The 16,979-nt window shown below is 37.3% G+C and overlaps 1 protein-coding gene across 1 annotated transcript in view; it reads right to left on the bottom strand.

Moving 5' to 3' along the window:
* The window catches only part of ST7L (suppression of tumorigenicity 7 like), a 151,464-nt gene that overhangs the window by 40,618 nt on the left and 93,867 nt on the right, over positions 1 to 16,979 (bottom strand). The window contains exons 10-11 of the mRNA XM_007949167.2: positions 10,037 to 10,109; positions 8,477 to 8,579 (exon numbers count right to left, since the gene is read on the bottom strand). Coding sequence (XP_007947358.1) covers positions 8,477 to 8,579; positions 10,037 to 10,109 — 176 coding nt within the window. The remainder of the gene's footprint in view (positions 1 to 8,476; positions 8,580 to 10,036; positions 10,110 to 16,979) is intronic.

Genomic DNA, 16,979 nt, shown 5'->3' with positions numbered 1-16,979 from the left:
AATTCTTTTGAATTCCTTATCAGAGAGTTCCAATGCTGCTTCTTCCTCAGGGATGTCTGTATCTTGCTTCCTTGTTTCTACCACTTTATCCTGCTTCTTTGTGTGGACTGTGATGGTCTGTTGTCTCTGAGGCATCGTGGCATTATTGTATTTAGATCTCTGTTAATTGTTTGTGACGAGCAGCCAAGGGTGATTCAGGCTCATTCTGGTGGTTTTTTATCGTTGGCCCATTGGTGGAGAAGAAGGTGGTGGCTCTCACTCAGTAAGTGAAGTTGCAGGAGGTATGGGTATAGTTGTGTCTTATGTCTCCCACTCAGACAAAAATTACAATTGAATAACCATCAGAAAATTAAAAGCACATGCACAAAAAATACACCAGGTAATCACACAGGAACAGTAACCAAAAAAAGAAAATAGGGAAAAAGAAGAAGAAAAAAGCCCCAAGAAAACTTGCAATATCTGGGGATAAGACACTAAGAGAGAAAAGGTGGAGAAGGAGAATAATGTAGAAAACAATGGGAAAAATGCAAAAAGAGAAACAAAGCATGGGGTTACCCACAAGAAAATAGGGAAAAATAAATTTTAATTAAAGAAAAAAATTTTAACTAGGAACAGGGAGAAGAAAAAAAGCTGAAAACTGGGACCTGGGAGTGGAAGAGTAAAGAATAATAGTAAAAAGTACAAAAGTATTAATAATAGTAGTAGTTGTATTACAGACAAATACAAGCAAACTAAACACCAGAAAAAAGAAAGAGAAAAAAAAATAAAAAGAAAAAAAAATAAAAAAATTGGTGGAGGACAGGGCAGGGCACCCAGGCTCCGTCAGAGCACACAGGCTGGGATGGACTTCCTGTGGGTCCAGAAGGTGAGTGGGAGTGGGGGATGGCCGCACCTCTGTTCACCAAGTGGGGTATAAGAGTAACAAGAGGAATGTCACACCTTTTCAGTTGTGCAGGTCCCAAGTGTCCTTGGGGTTGCTGGCAAGCAGAACCTGTTCTTAAGCCCCTGGAATCTCGGAGAGTGCTGTCTCTTTAAATATCCAAAATGGTCAAGCTGCTTGTAAACATTCAAAATGGTGGTGCCCTCCAGGCAGGCAAAAGTCCACAGCTCAGCCCACCTTCCTCTTCCCTGATGCTTCACCTTTTATTCCTCAGCCACCACAGCAGTCCTCTATGCAGTCCCTTGCTGGCAGGGCTGATTTTTAGGTTAATTCTTAGGTCCGATTCCACCATTCAGGAATCTCCAAGCTGTCTGTGCCATCAGGATCACTCAGGATCGCTGCTGGACCACAGCTCCGTAATGTCTCCTTTTTTGGTATTTTCATGCAAATTCTTCTGCTAGTTGGGCTTTAGTCTACTTCTATATCCTTCCCTTCAAAGCTCAGGGGTCCAGGATTATCTTCTGTGTCTGTGTTAATTGGTTTCCCTTTTCTTTGTTGAAGAGGGTCTGTGTAGTCTTTCTGCCTATTCCGCCATCTTGGAATCTCTAGCTGGATATTTTTATGCAACTGAAATGATAAGCCTTGCCAGATTGTTGAGGGGCTATTATGCCTATCTATCAATAAAGATTATCTTAAAACCTATGTGTTAATGAGGTAAACTTTATATACCACAAAATTCATTCATTAGAAGTCTGACGATTTTTAGTAATTTTGTATAATTGTACAACCATCAGCAGAAAAGTCTCCTCATTCCTGTTTGCAGTCAATCTTCACCCCAGCTTGAGCCTCAGGCAACCACACCTCTAGAAATCTCATAAAAATGTGATCATACAATATATTGTCTTTTGTGTCTCGCTTCTTTCACTTTCCACAATGTATTTGAGGGTCATCCATGTTGTTGCATGTATTAATAGTTTGTTACTTTTCATTCCTCACTAGTATTCTACTGTGTAGATATACCACTGATTCATCTGTCTTTGTTTCAAGTTTTTGTCTATTTCAAATAATGCTGCTATAAACACTTACATACAAGTCTTTGTATTGGCACGTGTTTTCACTACTCTTGGGTAGACACCTAAGAATGTAAATAATGGGTCATACGAAGTGTACATTTTACAGAAAATTTGTTTTTCAAGGAGCTCCAGTGGCACAGTGCCTAAGGCATCTGACTGCTAACCAGAAGGCTGGTGGTTCCCTCCAGCCACTCCTGGGAAAGAAGTCTGGGCAATTTACTTCCTCAGAGATACTACCTCGGAAACCCAAGGAGGGGTTGCTATGAGTTGAACTGACTGGACAGCAGTGGGTTTGGTGTTTTTGGTATACCATTTTAAGTAATGAGCTCTGTTGGTGTAATGCCTAAGGCATGTGACTGCTAACCAGAAGGTTGATGGTTCAAACCCACCAGACACTCCGTGGAAGGAAGACTGGGCAATCTACTTCTGTAAAGATTTACCACCTCGGAAACCCAAAGGGGGTCACTGTGAGTTGGAACAGACTTGATGGCAGTGAGTTTGGTTTGGTATAGCATCTTATACTCTCAGCAGCAATGTATGTAGTTTCTCCACATCCTTATCAATATTTGGTATTATCAGTCTTTGTAAGAATAGCCATTCTAATGAAGTAGAATGCATTTAACAACAACAACAACAAAGTAGTATGTCATTGTGGTTTTAATTCACATTTCCCTAATGACTAAAGACGCTGAGCATCCTTTCATGTGCTTATTAGCTATTCATCCATCTTCTTTAGTGAAATGTCTATTCAAATCTTTTGCTCATTTGTCAAGTGAGTGGTTTGTCCTCTTATTACAGAGCAGTAAGAGTTCTTGATATATTCTGGATACAAGTCTATTATGGGCTGAATTGTGTCTGCCAAAAATATGATTCTCAGTATTATGTAATTATTCTACAGTTTGTGATCTGATGTAACTATTCTATGTGTTATAAATCCTTATCTCTATGCTGTTAATAAGGCAGGATGCAATCTACAGGTTTAGGTTGTATCTGAGTCAATCTCTTTTTAGATATAAAAAGGATTAAACAAGTGAACAGAGATCAAAGGGACTTGCCTACTACCAGCAAAGAAAAGCTGGGAGTGGAGTGCATCCTTTGGACTCAGGGTCTCTATACTGGGAACCTCCTAGACTCAGGGGAAGACTGATGCCAAGACACATGGAGATCTCCAAGGCTGCCAGGCCCAGATGCTGAGACAAGAAATTTCCTCCTAAACTATGAACCAACAGGGAGAAAAGCCTTCCCCTAGAGCTGGTGACCTGAATTTAGACTTCTAGGCTCCTAAACTGTAGGAGAATAAATTTCTGTTTGTTAAAACCACCCACTTGTGATATTTCTGTTATAGCAGCACTTGATAACTAAGACAGTGCTTTAATGTTGTTGTTGTTAGGTGCCTTTGAGTTGTCTCCGACTCACAGCGACCCTATGCACAGCAGAACAAAACACTGCCCGGTCTTGTGCCAGCCTCATGATCCTTGCTATACCTGAGCCAGTCCTTCAATACATATATTATTTTCAAATATTTTCTCCCAGGCTTTTCATTTTCTCAATGATGTCTCTCAAAGAGCAAGAGTTTTTAATTTTGAAGAAGTACAAGTTATCATTTTTTTATGGATCATGCCTTTTGTGTCATATGTAAGAAATCTTTGCCCAACCCAGGGTCACAAAGATTTTCTTCTTTCTTTCAAAAGTTTTGTAACTTAACCTCTTACATTTAGGGTTAGGATACATTTTGAGATTATTTTGTATATGGCACAAGGGAATAGTTTTTTTTGTTTGTTTGTTTTTCATATGGACATTCAATTGTTCCATCACCATTTATTGAAAAGACTACCCTTTCCCCATTGTAGGAGCTTTGGTGGCAGAGTGGTTAAAGCATTAAACTGCGAACCAAAAGTGGCTAGTAGTTTGAACCTACCAGCCACTCAATGGGAGAAAGATAAGGCAGTCTGCTTCTGTAAAGATTTACAGCCTTGGAAACGCTATAGGGCTGTTCTACTCTGTTCCAAGGGTTGCTATGAGTCGGAATTGATTAGATGGCAGTGGGTTGTTTCTCTTCCTCCATCGAATTGCCTTCGGACCCTTACTGAAAATCAATTGGCCATAAATGTATGCATTTATTCCAGGACTCTCTAGTCTCTTTCATTGATCTATATTTCTGTCTTTATGCTATTATTACTAGTACCAGTTTACCACTGAGTTGATTCTGACTTGTAATTACCGTAGCTATATAATGTCTTGAAATTGGGTAGTGTAAGTCCTTTAACTTTGTTCTTCTTTTCCAGAATTATTTGTATATTCTAGCTCTTTCACATTTCCATGTACATTTTAGGATGAGATTGTTAATTTCCACAAACATGCCTGCTGGGATTCTGATAAGAATTACATTCAATCTATAGATCAATTTGGGGAGAATTAAGATCTTAATAATATTGAGTCTATAAACATGGTTTATACCTCTATTTATTTAGGTTCTCTTTAATTTCTTTCAGAATTTTTGTTTTGTTTTTTAACTTTTTATTGCGAACTGGGTGAAATTTTACAAAGCAGATTCATTTTACATTCAACAGTTATTTTTCGTAGTGTTTCAGTGTATATGTATATGTATGTGCTTAATCTTGAAAGACAGCTCTAAGCCACCAAAACTATTGCCCTGACATAATCTTTAAAACTTAAACCCTACTACTGTCAACCACTTGGAGGGGGATTGGTGCAGGAGATCCTGGACAGAGTGGGACAACAATGTGTAATAAAACTCAAAATCATTAAAAATAAATTTTTTTAAAAAAAGACCAGCTTTGCTGGTCTGATAATAGCCTGGTAAGACCCCTGAGACTATGGCCCCTAGTTACCCTTCAGTTCTATAACTGAACTTACTCCTGCGGATTCTAGCCCAACAATAGACAGGCATATGGGTGAACATTCACATTAGGTAGATACACTCCTTGGAGTGATCAATCAAGGGAGAACAGAAGGGCAATATTTGCACAGGGTGATAGCTCCAGAGGGAGGGTGGGAGTGCATGGAAGGGAAGGACACAGGGAAGAGGTAACTACAGGGGGGAAGTAGGAAGAGAGCTGTTACACCGTGGGGAATTGCAGTCAATGACATGAAACAAATTGTGTATAAAGTGCTGTATGGAAAATGAATTTGCTCTGTGAACTTTCACCCATATCACAATAAAAATTAAACAAAGAAAACTAAGCGGAATCAAATCGACAATAGCAACTCAAAAGATTAGATGTGAAACTTAGGGCACAGTGAATTCATGTCAATGAGGGAGGCACAATTTAGAAAAGGAGGGTGAGAATGGTTGTACAACTCAAAGAATGTAATCGATGTCACTGAATTGTACATGTAGAAATTGCTGAATTTGTGTATGTTCTGCTACATATATTCCCAACAACAACAATAAAACAAAAAAAAATTAGAAAATCCTAAAAATATTTACAGACATCTGCTTCAAGTAATGGAAGACGAGGTAATTCAGATCTACCCTGCCATTGAGGACAATTAGTAAAATTGAACAAAATACATATTTCTAAACATAATTTAATACATCAGAGAATTAACAAATGGGTAAAGAATTACCAGGCCACAATCCAATGAGAAAAAAATCTGGAGAAATAATTCACATTTGCAAATTCTATATGAGATGGCTGAGAGTTATTTTTTGTTCCTGTTAGCTTCAAAAGGCTGTTGTTGTTATTATGTGCCGTTGAGTTGGACCTGACTCATAGTGACTTCTGCTTGGGTTTCCAAGGTGGTATCACTACAGAAGTAGATTGCCCAACCTTCCTTCCGAGGAGTGGCTGGTGGGTTTGAACCACCAGCCTTCTGATTAGCAGTCAAATGCCGCAGGCACTATGTTACCGGAGCTGGGAAGTCTAATGCCCTGGTAAAAAACTCAGGGTTGTACTGGGACCCTAAAAGGCTAAATCCTAGGTAAGATTAAACCAGAAATAAATCAGTGCTTTCAGGGACTACAACCCAGCTTCAAGTCATCCTGCTGGTCCAGAAAACATCAATCGCTGAAAGTGAATTAAAGTCATCCTGCTATATTAGTGCACTTAACAGCAAAGAAAATTCTCTCTGAGGGAGATAATATCATTCAAGGCTTCAAACTAATTCTATAATTTTTCAACTACAGTATCTGTCATACAGTCAAAGAAAACCAGAACGAAGAGAAAACAAGGCAACATGAACAAGATGCAGCAGAAAAAACAGGAACTAGAAATAGATACACAGAAGTTACAGATGTTGGCATCATCAAAGAAAGACTTTATAATAACTTCCTTTAATTATTTTCAAAGAGAGAAGACTTTCTGAAAACTGGCAGAGAATTACCAAAAACAAACAAGATGTGAAAAACACAAATTCAAGAATTGGAAAATGTTTCAAAGGAATGAAATCATCAGAGTATGTTCTCTGATGATAATGCAATTAAGCTAGAAATTGTTAATAAAAAGATAATGTTTGGAAATAAAGAAATACACTTCTAAATGGAATAAATAACATTTTTGCATATAACATCCCCACGTAAATAACGCACGTATGTATATAGTATGCATAGGAAACTAATGTGTGAAGGGGTTGTATAGTTCCAAAAAACCTTATAACACGTGCATTATCTGTGTAAAAATATGGTACACTTCAAGATTAAGAAAAAAATTTAATGGAAATTAGAAAGTTTTTGAATTAAATTATATTAAAAATATTCCTATAGGATGTAGTTAAAATCATGTTTAGAAAGAAGTATATATTAGAAAAAAAGATTGAAAATTAATGAGTTAAGTTTCTAAGTAAGAAGATACAGGAAATAAAAAAATAATAAACTCAATGAAACTAGAAGAAGGAAATAAAAAGCAAAAAGGAGTAAACCAGAGAACAAGTAATAGAGAGGATCAGCAAAGTCAGAGATTGGTTCTTTGAAAGAATTAATAAAATTCATAAAACTCGGGGGAATTTGATCAAGAAAAAAAGGGAAGGAATTTAAAAAATGAGTACTACAACTTGTCCTGCTAATATAAAAAAGATAATAAAAGATTTTATAAAAACTTTTTTTCCAATAAACAAGAAAATTTTGATGAAACAGATAAATCCCTAGAAAAACACAACTAATCAAAGCTGAAAGAAGAAACAAAAAATTTGAATAGTTATAAGATGGTTAAAAAATCGAACTTATAACTAAACTATTAAACTAAAGAAAAGAAATTTGTAACAAAAGCCTTTCCACAAAAAACTCCAAACCCAAATGGCTTTATTAGGAAACTTTACCAGTCATTTAAGGAAGAAATAATTCCAATTTTATAGAAATTTATTTCAGAGAATAAAAAGAGGGGGGGTGTCTTTCTTTAATTTATGTTATAAAATCAACAATAAAGTAATACCATAGACTAGAAATATAAAGAAAAGAAGGAAAAGGAAATAAAGTAGTTACTTGTAAGCAGGAGGGAGGAAGTTGTGAGTGGGAAAGGGCAGGCAGGTGGGCTTCTGGGCCCTAGCAAGGTTTCTTGATCTAAGTAGTTGTTTCCAAGCATTTGCTTTATAACAAATCATTATGAAGCACATTTCGTTTTGTATACTTTTTCTGCATATGTATTATGATTCATAACTAAACGTTTATTTAAATTTATTGATCAGTGTCACTTACTGAGTGTCACTTACTGAGAGAATGGTATAATTATTTGTTGACTCTCATTCTTATATTATAGTCATTTTCATGGCCATACCTTTACTTACTCTATCAGGTTTAAAATTCTTCTTCTTGGAAATCATCTTTTAGAGATTAATCTCTTCAAATGTTTACTAGCTTATAAGTTTCATTATTCTGGATCAACAGCTATAATTACATTTTGTACTAAGAGCAACTATTCTTAAACATTCTGTACTTCCTAACATGGGGCATTATTTCAAAATCCAAAATTTAATCTTCAATGATAACACACAAAGATAAGCCAATAACTGTTTATGTCTACAAGGTGTAAAATATAAAGAAAAACGAGGCAAGTATACAGTTTCATGTGGGACTAAATAAATATCAACTCAGCAGTTTTTCTGGGAACTTCCACATCTGTTTCCTATCATTGATTATTTTAATCTATTTGCCTTCAGTCTTTGTCTACTCAACCCTAGTTCAAAACCCAGCCATCTGTCTAGAAAAAAGCTTTACAGTAACAATAAATTTGATTTAATGATCTGATATATGAATGATCTTTTATTAATACCAAGTTATTTAGTTATTTCTTTTCTAAAATTATCATAAAAGTAACTGCTAAGTAAAAACACTTCAAATTCTATTTTGACAGTAATGACAAAACCAACAGTGAACTACTATTGCTCCTGCCTAACTTTCCAAGTATCTATTAACATCCATCCCCTTTGAGGTGAATAATAAGCATCAGAATGGAATAGCTCAAAACAATTCTGATGCCAACTATGAAGATTCAAACTGTGGTCTAAACATTGCTACCTATTTGGTGAACTTAAATAACAGCACTATTTTCATCACAGTATTTCTCACTTTTGGAACATGAGGGTTAAATTCCACAGCTCTGTGAATTGCTTCCACGGCATTAATTTCTGCTGTGCTTAACCCTCTTCTGGAGGCTGTTTCTGGAGAGAATCTGGAAGTAAACAAAGTAAAGAAATGAATACATAAAAAATGATGGACTTAGATTGTAATCCAGTTTCCAGAATCAAAGAGATTTCTGGTGATACCCAAAGACAAAGCCAGATGACTATTAACAAAAGTAAACCTTTCTGATTCAATATATAAAGCAAAACAAAGTAAGCAATGGAAATCTTCATATTTAGATGAAGAAAGCCTTCAGAAGTCCTTCAAAGGCAGAGTTTGGGAAAGGTAATAAGATAAATGCTACACAGGGACATTCGGAGGATCTTACAACATACAAGTACATTCTCATGAAATTCTCATCTGAGAGGAAACAGATTGTGAATATTCTAATTCACTGCAAGGCAGAATAACATAAGTTGAAAGAAAATGGTTGCCATTTGGTTGGTTTCTGAATATCTTACTTATGAGGTAAAGACAAATACATTAAGGGTAGCCAAAAAATACAAGGAGAGCAGAATAACTTAGAACTATAATCTGAGAGCAGATAGCATGAAATTTATTTCCCTATTGTACACATCATCTTCCCCAGCCACTCCTTGGAAGGAAGGTTGGGCAATCGACTTTCGTAGTGATGTCACCTCGGAAACCCAAGGAGGGGTCGCTATGAGTCGGGTCCAACTTGACAGCACACAACAACAACAACAACACATTATCTTCATCATGGCTACTACTATTTACTGTTATGTGTTTCTTTTTAGGAATTACTTTAGGCACTTAGCTCACATAATTCTCATACAACCACATTCAGTGTGGTTATTATTATTCTCGTTTCACAGAAGAGGAAGAGACTTGCACTGATTAATGTGCCCCAAGTTCCACCAGTATGTGGCAGATTTTGAATTTGACCCAGTTTTACTCAGCTCTAAAAACCTTATCCTTTCCACTGCACACAATGTTGTTGTTATGTGCTGTCGAGTCGGACCCAACTCATAGCGATCCCTCCTTGGGTTGCCGAGGCAGTATCACAATGGAAGTAAATTGCCCCATCTTCCTTCCAAGGAGTGGCTGGTGGGTTTGAACTGCCAGCCTTCTGGTTAGCAGTCAAGTACCTTAGCTACTATGCTACCAGAGCTCCCACTGTACACAATAGGAAGCCTCAAAGTCCCAGAAGATCAAGGGTTAGCAGCAGGAAATATGGGGGAAAAGGGGCATTGCTTAAAGTCAGTAGAGGAAAAATGTAATACTGAATTTACCAAATTATTGTCGTTTTCATAACTACTTAAGGAGCTCCAGTGGAGAAGTGGTTAAGTGCTCAGCTGCTAACTGAAAGGTCAGTGGTTCAAACCCACCAGCCATTCTGTGGGAGAAAGATGTGGTAGTATACGTCCATAAACATTATAGCTTTGGAAATGCTATGGGGCAGTTCTACCCATCTCATAGGCTTACTATGAGTTGAATCAACTTGATAGAAGTGAGTATGGTTTGATTTTGTTCATAAATACTTACTTATCTGAAACAGTCCTTGTCTTCAACAGTGCTGCTGTATAACAGATAGCTGCTGACTTTGGAAGGCTTATATCTGTAATAATAATTTTCAACTTACGTAAGAATCACAATAAAATATCTTAGGACAAATTTTTAATGAGAATAATTCAACAAGTTCAAGTAAAATAACATATGCATGGATATCTAATAGGAAGACTTGAGTTTAAATCTTGACTCTCCTCTTTATTACCTATATATCTTTGAGCTAGTGACAGCTTCTTTGAGTCTCATTTGTCTCAAAATAGGGAATAGTACTTCTCTCGAAGAGTTACTCTGAAGATTAAATTAAATGCCTCTGAAAGGCCCCAGCACAATGTTGAAATATACTCAAGAAATGTTTATAATAATCTGCTTATAATAATATTATTCAGGAAAAAATGCATAATATAATCATAAATATGTAAAAAAAAACTATACTAATTCACAGATAAAAACTAATATTACGAAAAAATTAAAATATTTAATAATAGTTAAATCTAGGTGATTTGTTTTTCCTTTTTCCTATGTTTTTATATTTTCTATATTTTTTCTTCTTATACCACTCATCTGTCGGTTTATCATACTGTGGGTGCTTGCATGTTGCCATGAGGCTGGAGGCTATGTCACTGGTATCACAAATACCAGTAGGGTCACCCATGGTGGACAGGTTTCAGTGGAGCTTTCAGACTAAGAAAAACTGGGAAGAACAGGGCCACCCACTTCTGAAAAAATTGGCCAATGAAAACCTTATGAGTAGCAGTGGAACGCTATCTGATATATTACTGGAAATTTTACATTGAAATGTGTCTGAAAAACTGTCTGATAGAGTGCCAGAAGATAAATCCTTTAGGTTGGAAGGCACTCAAAATATGACTGGGTAAGAGCTGCCTCCTAAAAGTAAAGTCGACCTTAATGATGTGGATGGAGTAAACTTTTTGGGACCTTCATTTACGGATGGTGCATGACTCAAAATGGGAAGAAACGGCTGTAAACATCCATTAATAATTGGAACATGCAATGTACAAAGTATGAATCCAGGAAAAGTGGAAGTTGTCAAAAATGAAATGGAATGGATGATCAATATCCTAGGTATTAGTGAAATAAGTGGACTGGTATTGGCCATTCCGAGTCAGACAAACACATAGTCTACCATGCCAGGAATGACAAATTGAAAAGGAATGGAGCTGCAGTCATCATCAAAAAGAATGTTTCAAGATCTATCCTGAAGTACAATGCTGTTAGTGACAGGATAATATCCAGATACCTATAAGGAAGACCAGTTAATACCACTGTTATTGAAATTTACACAGCAATCACTAAAGCCAAAGATGAAGAAATTGAAGATTGTTACCAACGTCTGTAGTCTGAAATTGACCAAAAATGCAATCAAGATGTATTGATTATTACTGGTGACTGGAATGCGAAAGTTGGAAACAAAAAAGTATTCGTATTAGGAAAATATGGCCTTGGTGACAGAAATGATGCTGGAGATCATATTATAGAACTTTGCAAGACCAATGACTTATTCATTGCAAATACCTTTTTTCATCAACATAAACAGTGGCTATACATGTGGACCTCACCAGATGGAATACACATGAATCAGATCAACTGTATCTATGGAAAAACATCATGGAGAAGCTCAATATCTTCATTCAAAACAAGGCCAGGAGATGACTGTGGAACAAACCAACAATTGCTTATATACAAGTTCAAGTTGAAGCTGAAGTAAATTTAAAAAAGTTCACAAGAGCCAAAATACAACCTTAATTACATTCCATCTGAATTTGAAGACCATCTCAAGAATAGATTTGACTCACTGAACTTCAGTGACCAAAGACCAGACAAGTTGTGGGATGACATCAAGGGTATTATCCATGGGGACTTCCAGTGAGATGGAAGAATAGGCAGACAAGCGACACAGACCCTCTTCAACAAAGAAAAGAAAAACCAATTCATAGAGGTACAGAAGATAATCATGGAGCCCTGAGCTTTGAAAGGAACTATACAAAAGTGGATCAGGCACTAACTAGTGGAAAAACCTGAAGGAAAACAGTGAGTACAGAGACAGCTGGAGCTGTGGACTGTCAGCTATTCTGACGGGACCAACAGCCTGAAAATTTCCAAGTGGTGTTGGGACCTGAGAATTGACCTAAAAGTCAGTCCTGGTCACCAAGGGCTGCAGGGATGACTACACTGGTGGTCTATGACTAGGAAGGGAAACAGCAAGGAGGGAGACAACCTGAGCTGTTGACTTTCCGCTGTCCAGAAGGCCCAGCCATTTTGATTGTTTACACACAGCAGCCATTTTAGATATTTAAAGTGACCGAGGGTGCAGCCATTTTGAATGTTTACAAGCAGTGGCTACTTGGATATTTAAAGTGACTGAGGGAGCAGCCATTTTGAATCTTTACAAGTGGCAACCATTTTGGATTTTAAAGTGATAGCACCCTCATTCGGATTCCAGGGACCTAAGAATAGGCTCTGTTTGCCAAGGTTGGCAGGGACATACAAGAGACTGCAACAGGAAAGGAGACAGGTGGTGAGTGTATAAGTACTGTCAACTAGCGAATAAAGGAGCATAGTACACTGCTTACGTAGCTAACATACAAACAAAACAAAGAAAATGAAAATTGTGGGCAAGTCACTCCAACATACAATCACCAATTAAATATAAACACAAAAACATCACAATGCCTCGGAGACAACAGAGCATCACAGTCCATTCAAAGAAGCAAGATAAAACAGGATAAACAAGGGACTAGTATACAGACTCAAAACACATCTCTGACGAGGACGCAGCACTGGAACTCCCTGGTAAGGAATTCAAAAACATTATATTTAGGTATCTTCAATGAATTGAGAGACAGATCAAGGGAAACACAGAGAAAACCCTAGAACAATTTCAAAAGATAATACAAGAATAAAATGACAAAATAAATAAAAAATTAGTAATGATACAAAATCTACATACAGAAATCCCAAAGATTAATACTAAATTTTCAGAAATAGATAACACATTGAATGGGCAAAGGAGCAGAATTGAATCAATGGAAGACAGAATTAGGGAGATTGAAGGCAAATGCCTGAACACTTCTTTGGAAAGGGATCAATCAAAATAAAGATCAAAACAAAATGAAGAAAGCCTAAGGTTCATGTGGGATACCATCAAAAGGAATAACCTACATGTCATCGGAATTCCAGAACAGGGAGAGAAAAATAAAACCACAGAGAAAATGGTCAAAGATTTGTTAGGAGAGAACTTCCCTGATATGATGAAACTTGAGAATGTATCCATTCAGAAGTCCAATGAACACCAAACAGGATAGACCCCAAAAGAAAACCACCCAGACATATCATCATCAAACTTACCAAAACCAAAAACAAAGAAAGAATCATGAGAGTAGCACAGGAAAAACAAAAAGTTACCTACAAGGGACAACCAATAAGACTAAGTTCAGAATTCTCAACAGAAACCATGCAGGTGAGAAGACAATGGGATGGTATATATAAAACACTGAAAGAGAAAAATTTCTAATCAAGAATTATGTACCCAGCAAAACTGTCCCTCAAATATGGTGGGAAAATTAGGACATTTCCAGATACGCAGAAATTAAGGGAATTTGTTAAAACCAGATCAACCTTACAAGAGATGCTAAAGGGAGCCCTTTGGACACAGAAGCAACAACAGCCAACAACAACTGACCATTAACACACATATGATCTAACCCAGAAATCAACCCAGCTATGGAAGTATCCAAAGTAAATAAGCCTACAAGATTATAAACAAGGAACTAGAGACATCAATTGACAAATGTGGACAACTACAAACCAAAAAGAGGTAAAAAATTGTGTCGTTACAGAACTTGTAGATGGTAGGGAAGTCAAGACAACTATAAGATAGAAGACTGTTCTAAACTTGGGAAGAAAACTGTAAATCACAGGATAACCTCAAAGAAAAATGATAAACCTTCACATCAAAAAAGAGGACCAGCATAAATATTCAGCAAATACAAAACAATAGAAATGAAAGAAGTAATAACACGATTCATAAACAAAATGAGCTCAGCATAGAAAATTATATGAAACAAAAAAATTGACACCACAAAAAAGCACATAACAAAAATGTCAGCAACAAACTCATATTTGCCGATAGTTACATATCTGGCAAGCAACTTATTTCTAAGATTTATAGTGGAAGAGTGGATGACCAAACTATGGTACATACACATAATGGAATGCTATGCAGCACTAAACAATAATGTAGAGTCTGAAAAACACCAGATAATATGGATGAACTTGGAGGACAGTATGCTGAGTGAAATAAGTCAATCACAGAAGGACAAATATAGTATTAGTTCATGGCTGTGGAGGGTCAAGGAAAGGTTTATATATGGAGGGAAACTCTTTATTGATTGCCAGGGATGGGAGGGGAAAGGAGGGAACACTGCAAAAAAAAAAAAAAAAGCATTGACCCATATCACTTTACTTTTATGTATTTCGCTATCATAAATTATATTTCAATAAAATGCATTTAAAAAAAGGAGAAGAAGAAGAACATCAACCATGAAGAAAGCAAAAGGTCATTAAAAGAAAGAAAAGACCAAAATGGATGTCAGAAGACACTCTGAAATTTGCTCTTGAATGGAGAGTAGATAAAGTTAATGGAAGAATGACAAGCTAAAAGAGCCAAACAGAAGATTTCCAAGAGCAGCTTATGAAGGCAAAGGCAATTATTACAATGAAATGTGCAAAGACCTGGAGTTAGAAAAACAAAAGGTAAGAACACTCTTGGCATTTCTCAAGCTGAAAGAATCGAAGAAAAAATTAAACCCTCAAATTGAAATACTGAAGAATTCTTTGGGCAAAAAATTGAATGACGCAGGAAACATCAAAAGAAGATGGAAAGAATACACAGAGTCACTGTACCAAAAAGAACTGATCAATATTCGGTTATTTCAGGAGGTAGCATATGTTCAAGAACCAATGATCCTGAAGGAAGAAATCGAAGCTGCACTGAAGGAAATGGCAAAAAACGAGGCTCCAGGAATTGACAGAATACCTACTGAAATGTTGCAACAGATGGATGCAACGCTGGAGGTGCTTATTCGTTTATGCCAAGAAATTTTGAAGACAGCTAGCGACCTGGCTAACTGGAAGAGATTGATATTTGTACCCATTCCAAAGAAAGCTGATCCAACAGAATGTGGAAATTACTGAATCATCATCATATGCAAGTAAAATTTTGCTGAAGATAATTCAAAAACAGTTGCTGCAGTATACCGACAGAGAACTTCCAGAAATACAAACTGGATTCAGAAGAGGATGTGGAACAAGAGATATTGCTGATGTGAGATGGATCTTGGCTAAAAGCAAAGAAAGCCAGAAAGATGTTTACCTGTGTTTTGTTGACTGTGAGAAGGCATTTGACTATGAGAATCACAACAAATTATGGATAGTATTGTGAAGAATGGGAACTCCAGAATACTTATTGTGCTCATGAGGAACCTATACATAGACCAAGAGGCTGTCGTTTAAACAGACCAAGGGGAAACTGCATGGTTTAAAATGAGAAGGGTGTGTGTCAGGGTTGTATCCTTTCACAACGGTGTGGTGTAGTAAATTCCATAGCGTGGCTTTTCCAGCCATAAGTCTTTGTAAACTCTGTGGGGTAATTTTCCATGAGCAACTGAGTAGCTACTGATTATTTATCCACCTGGGGTATTTCTTTTGAGCATGGCGGGAAGCAATCTTCTGGGAAGTTGTCTCTCTCAGGTGTATAGAATTCTGCTGTTCAGAGTGGTTAGTTTGGCTACTCTTCCAGGCTCAAGAGGAGCCCTCATAGAGGCAGAAAAAATCTCTCACTGCCAGCTGGGAGATGTGAGAGACACACATTGCTGAGAGAGAGATGTGAGAGACACACGCTGCTGGGAGAGAGACTGTCGGCTGAGAGACAGCGAGCTGAGAGACTGTGAGCTGACAGACTGAGCGTATTCCTAAACTTGAGCTGTAGCCTGCTGCTTCCCTAATAAAACTCCATAATCTGTGAGTTCTGTGTGGCCACTGCAGTGGATTATCGAACCCAGCAGAGAGACGGTGGGTACTGCGGGAGGAACAGATGGTGTCAGGGTTGGTGAAAGGGCTGGAGGGAGGCAACATATCCGGCCTCACAGGAATAGGCCTTGGGCTACTGATAGTGATTCTGTCTTCCTTTTGTGGGGTTAGAGGAGGTCAGAAGATGTGGCCTTCTTGCCCCTTTGGCATCATACTTATTCAGTCTGTATGCTGAGTAAATTATCTGAGAAACTGGACTATATGAAGAAGAACATGGCATCAGGAATGGAGGAAGACTAATTAACAACCTGTGATATGCAGATGACACAACCTTTCTTGCTGAAAGTGAGGATGATTTAAAGTACTTACTGATAAGATTAAAGACTACAGTCTTCAGTATGGATTGCACCTCAACATACAGAAAATGAAAATCCTCACAACTGGACCATAAACAACATCATGATAAATGGAGAAAAGATTGAGGTTGTCAGGCATTTAACTTAACCTGGATCCACAATCAACACCCATGGAAGAAGCAGTCAAGAAATCAGATCCTGTACTGCACTGGGCAAATCTACTAGAAAAGACCTCTTTAAAGTATTAAGAATCAAAGATGTCACTTTGAAGACTAAGGTACTCCTGACCCAATCCATGGTGTTTTTAATTGCCTCATATGCACGTAAGGAGCTCTGGTGGCATAGTGCCTAAGGCCTTTGACTGCTAACCAGAAGGCTGGTGTCAAACCCACCAGCCACTCTGTGAAAGGAAGACTAGGCAATCTATTTCCATGAAGTTTTACCACCTTGGAAACTCAAAGGAGGTCACTATGGGTCAGAATCTACTCAATGGCAGTGAGTCGTGTTTTTTTTTT

The sequence above is a fragment of the Orycteropus afer genome, unplaced genomic scaffold, assembly GCF_000298275.1.
Source record: "Orycteropus afer afer isolate SDZICR_OR568_19922 unplaced genomic scaffold, OryAfe1.0 scaffold00010, whole genome shotgun sequence".
Lineage (NCBI taxonomy): Eukaryota > Metazoa > Chordata > Mammalia > Tubulidentata > Orycteropodidae > Orycteropus > Orycteropus afer.
Note: the sequence above shows the minus strand (reverse complement) of the source record. Positions and strands in the feature narration are given on the sequence as shown.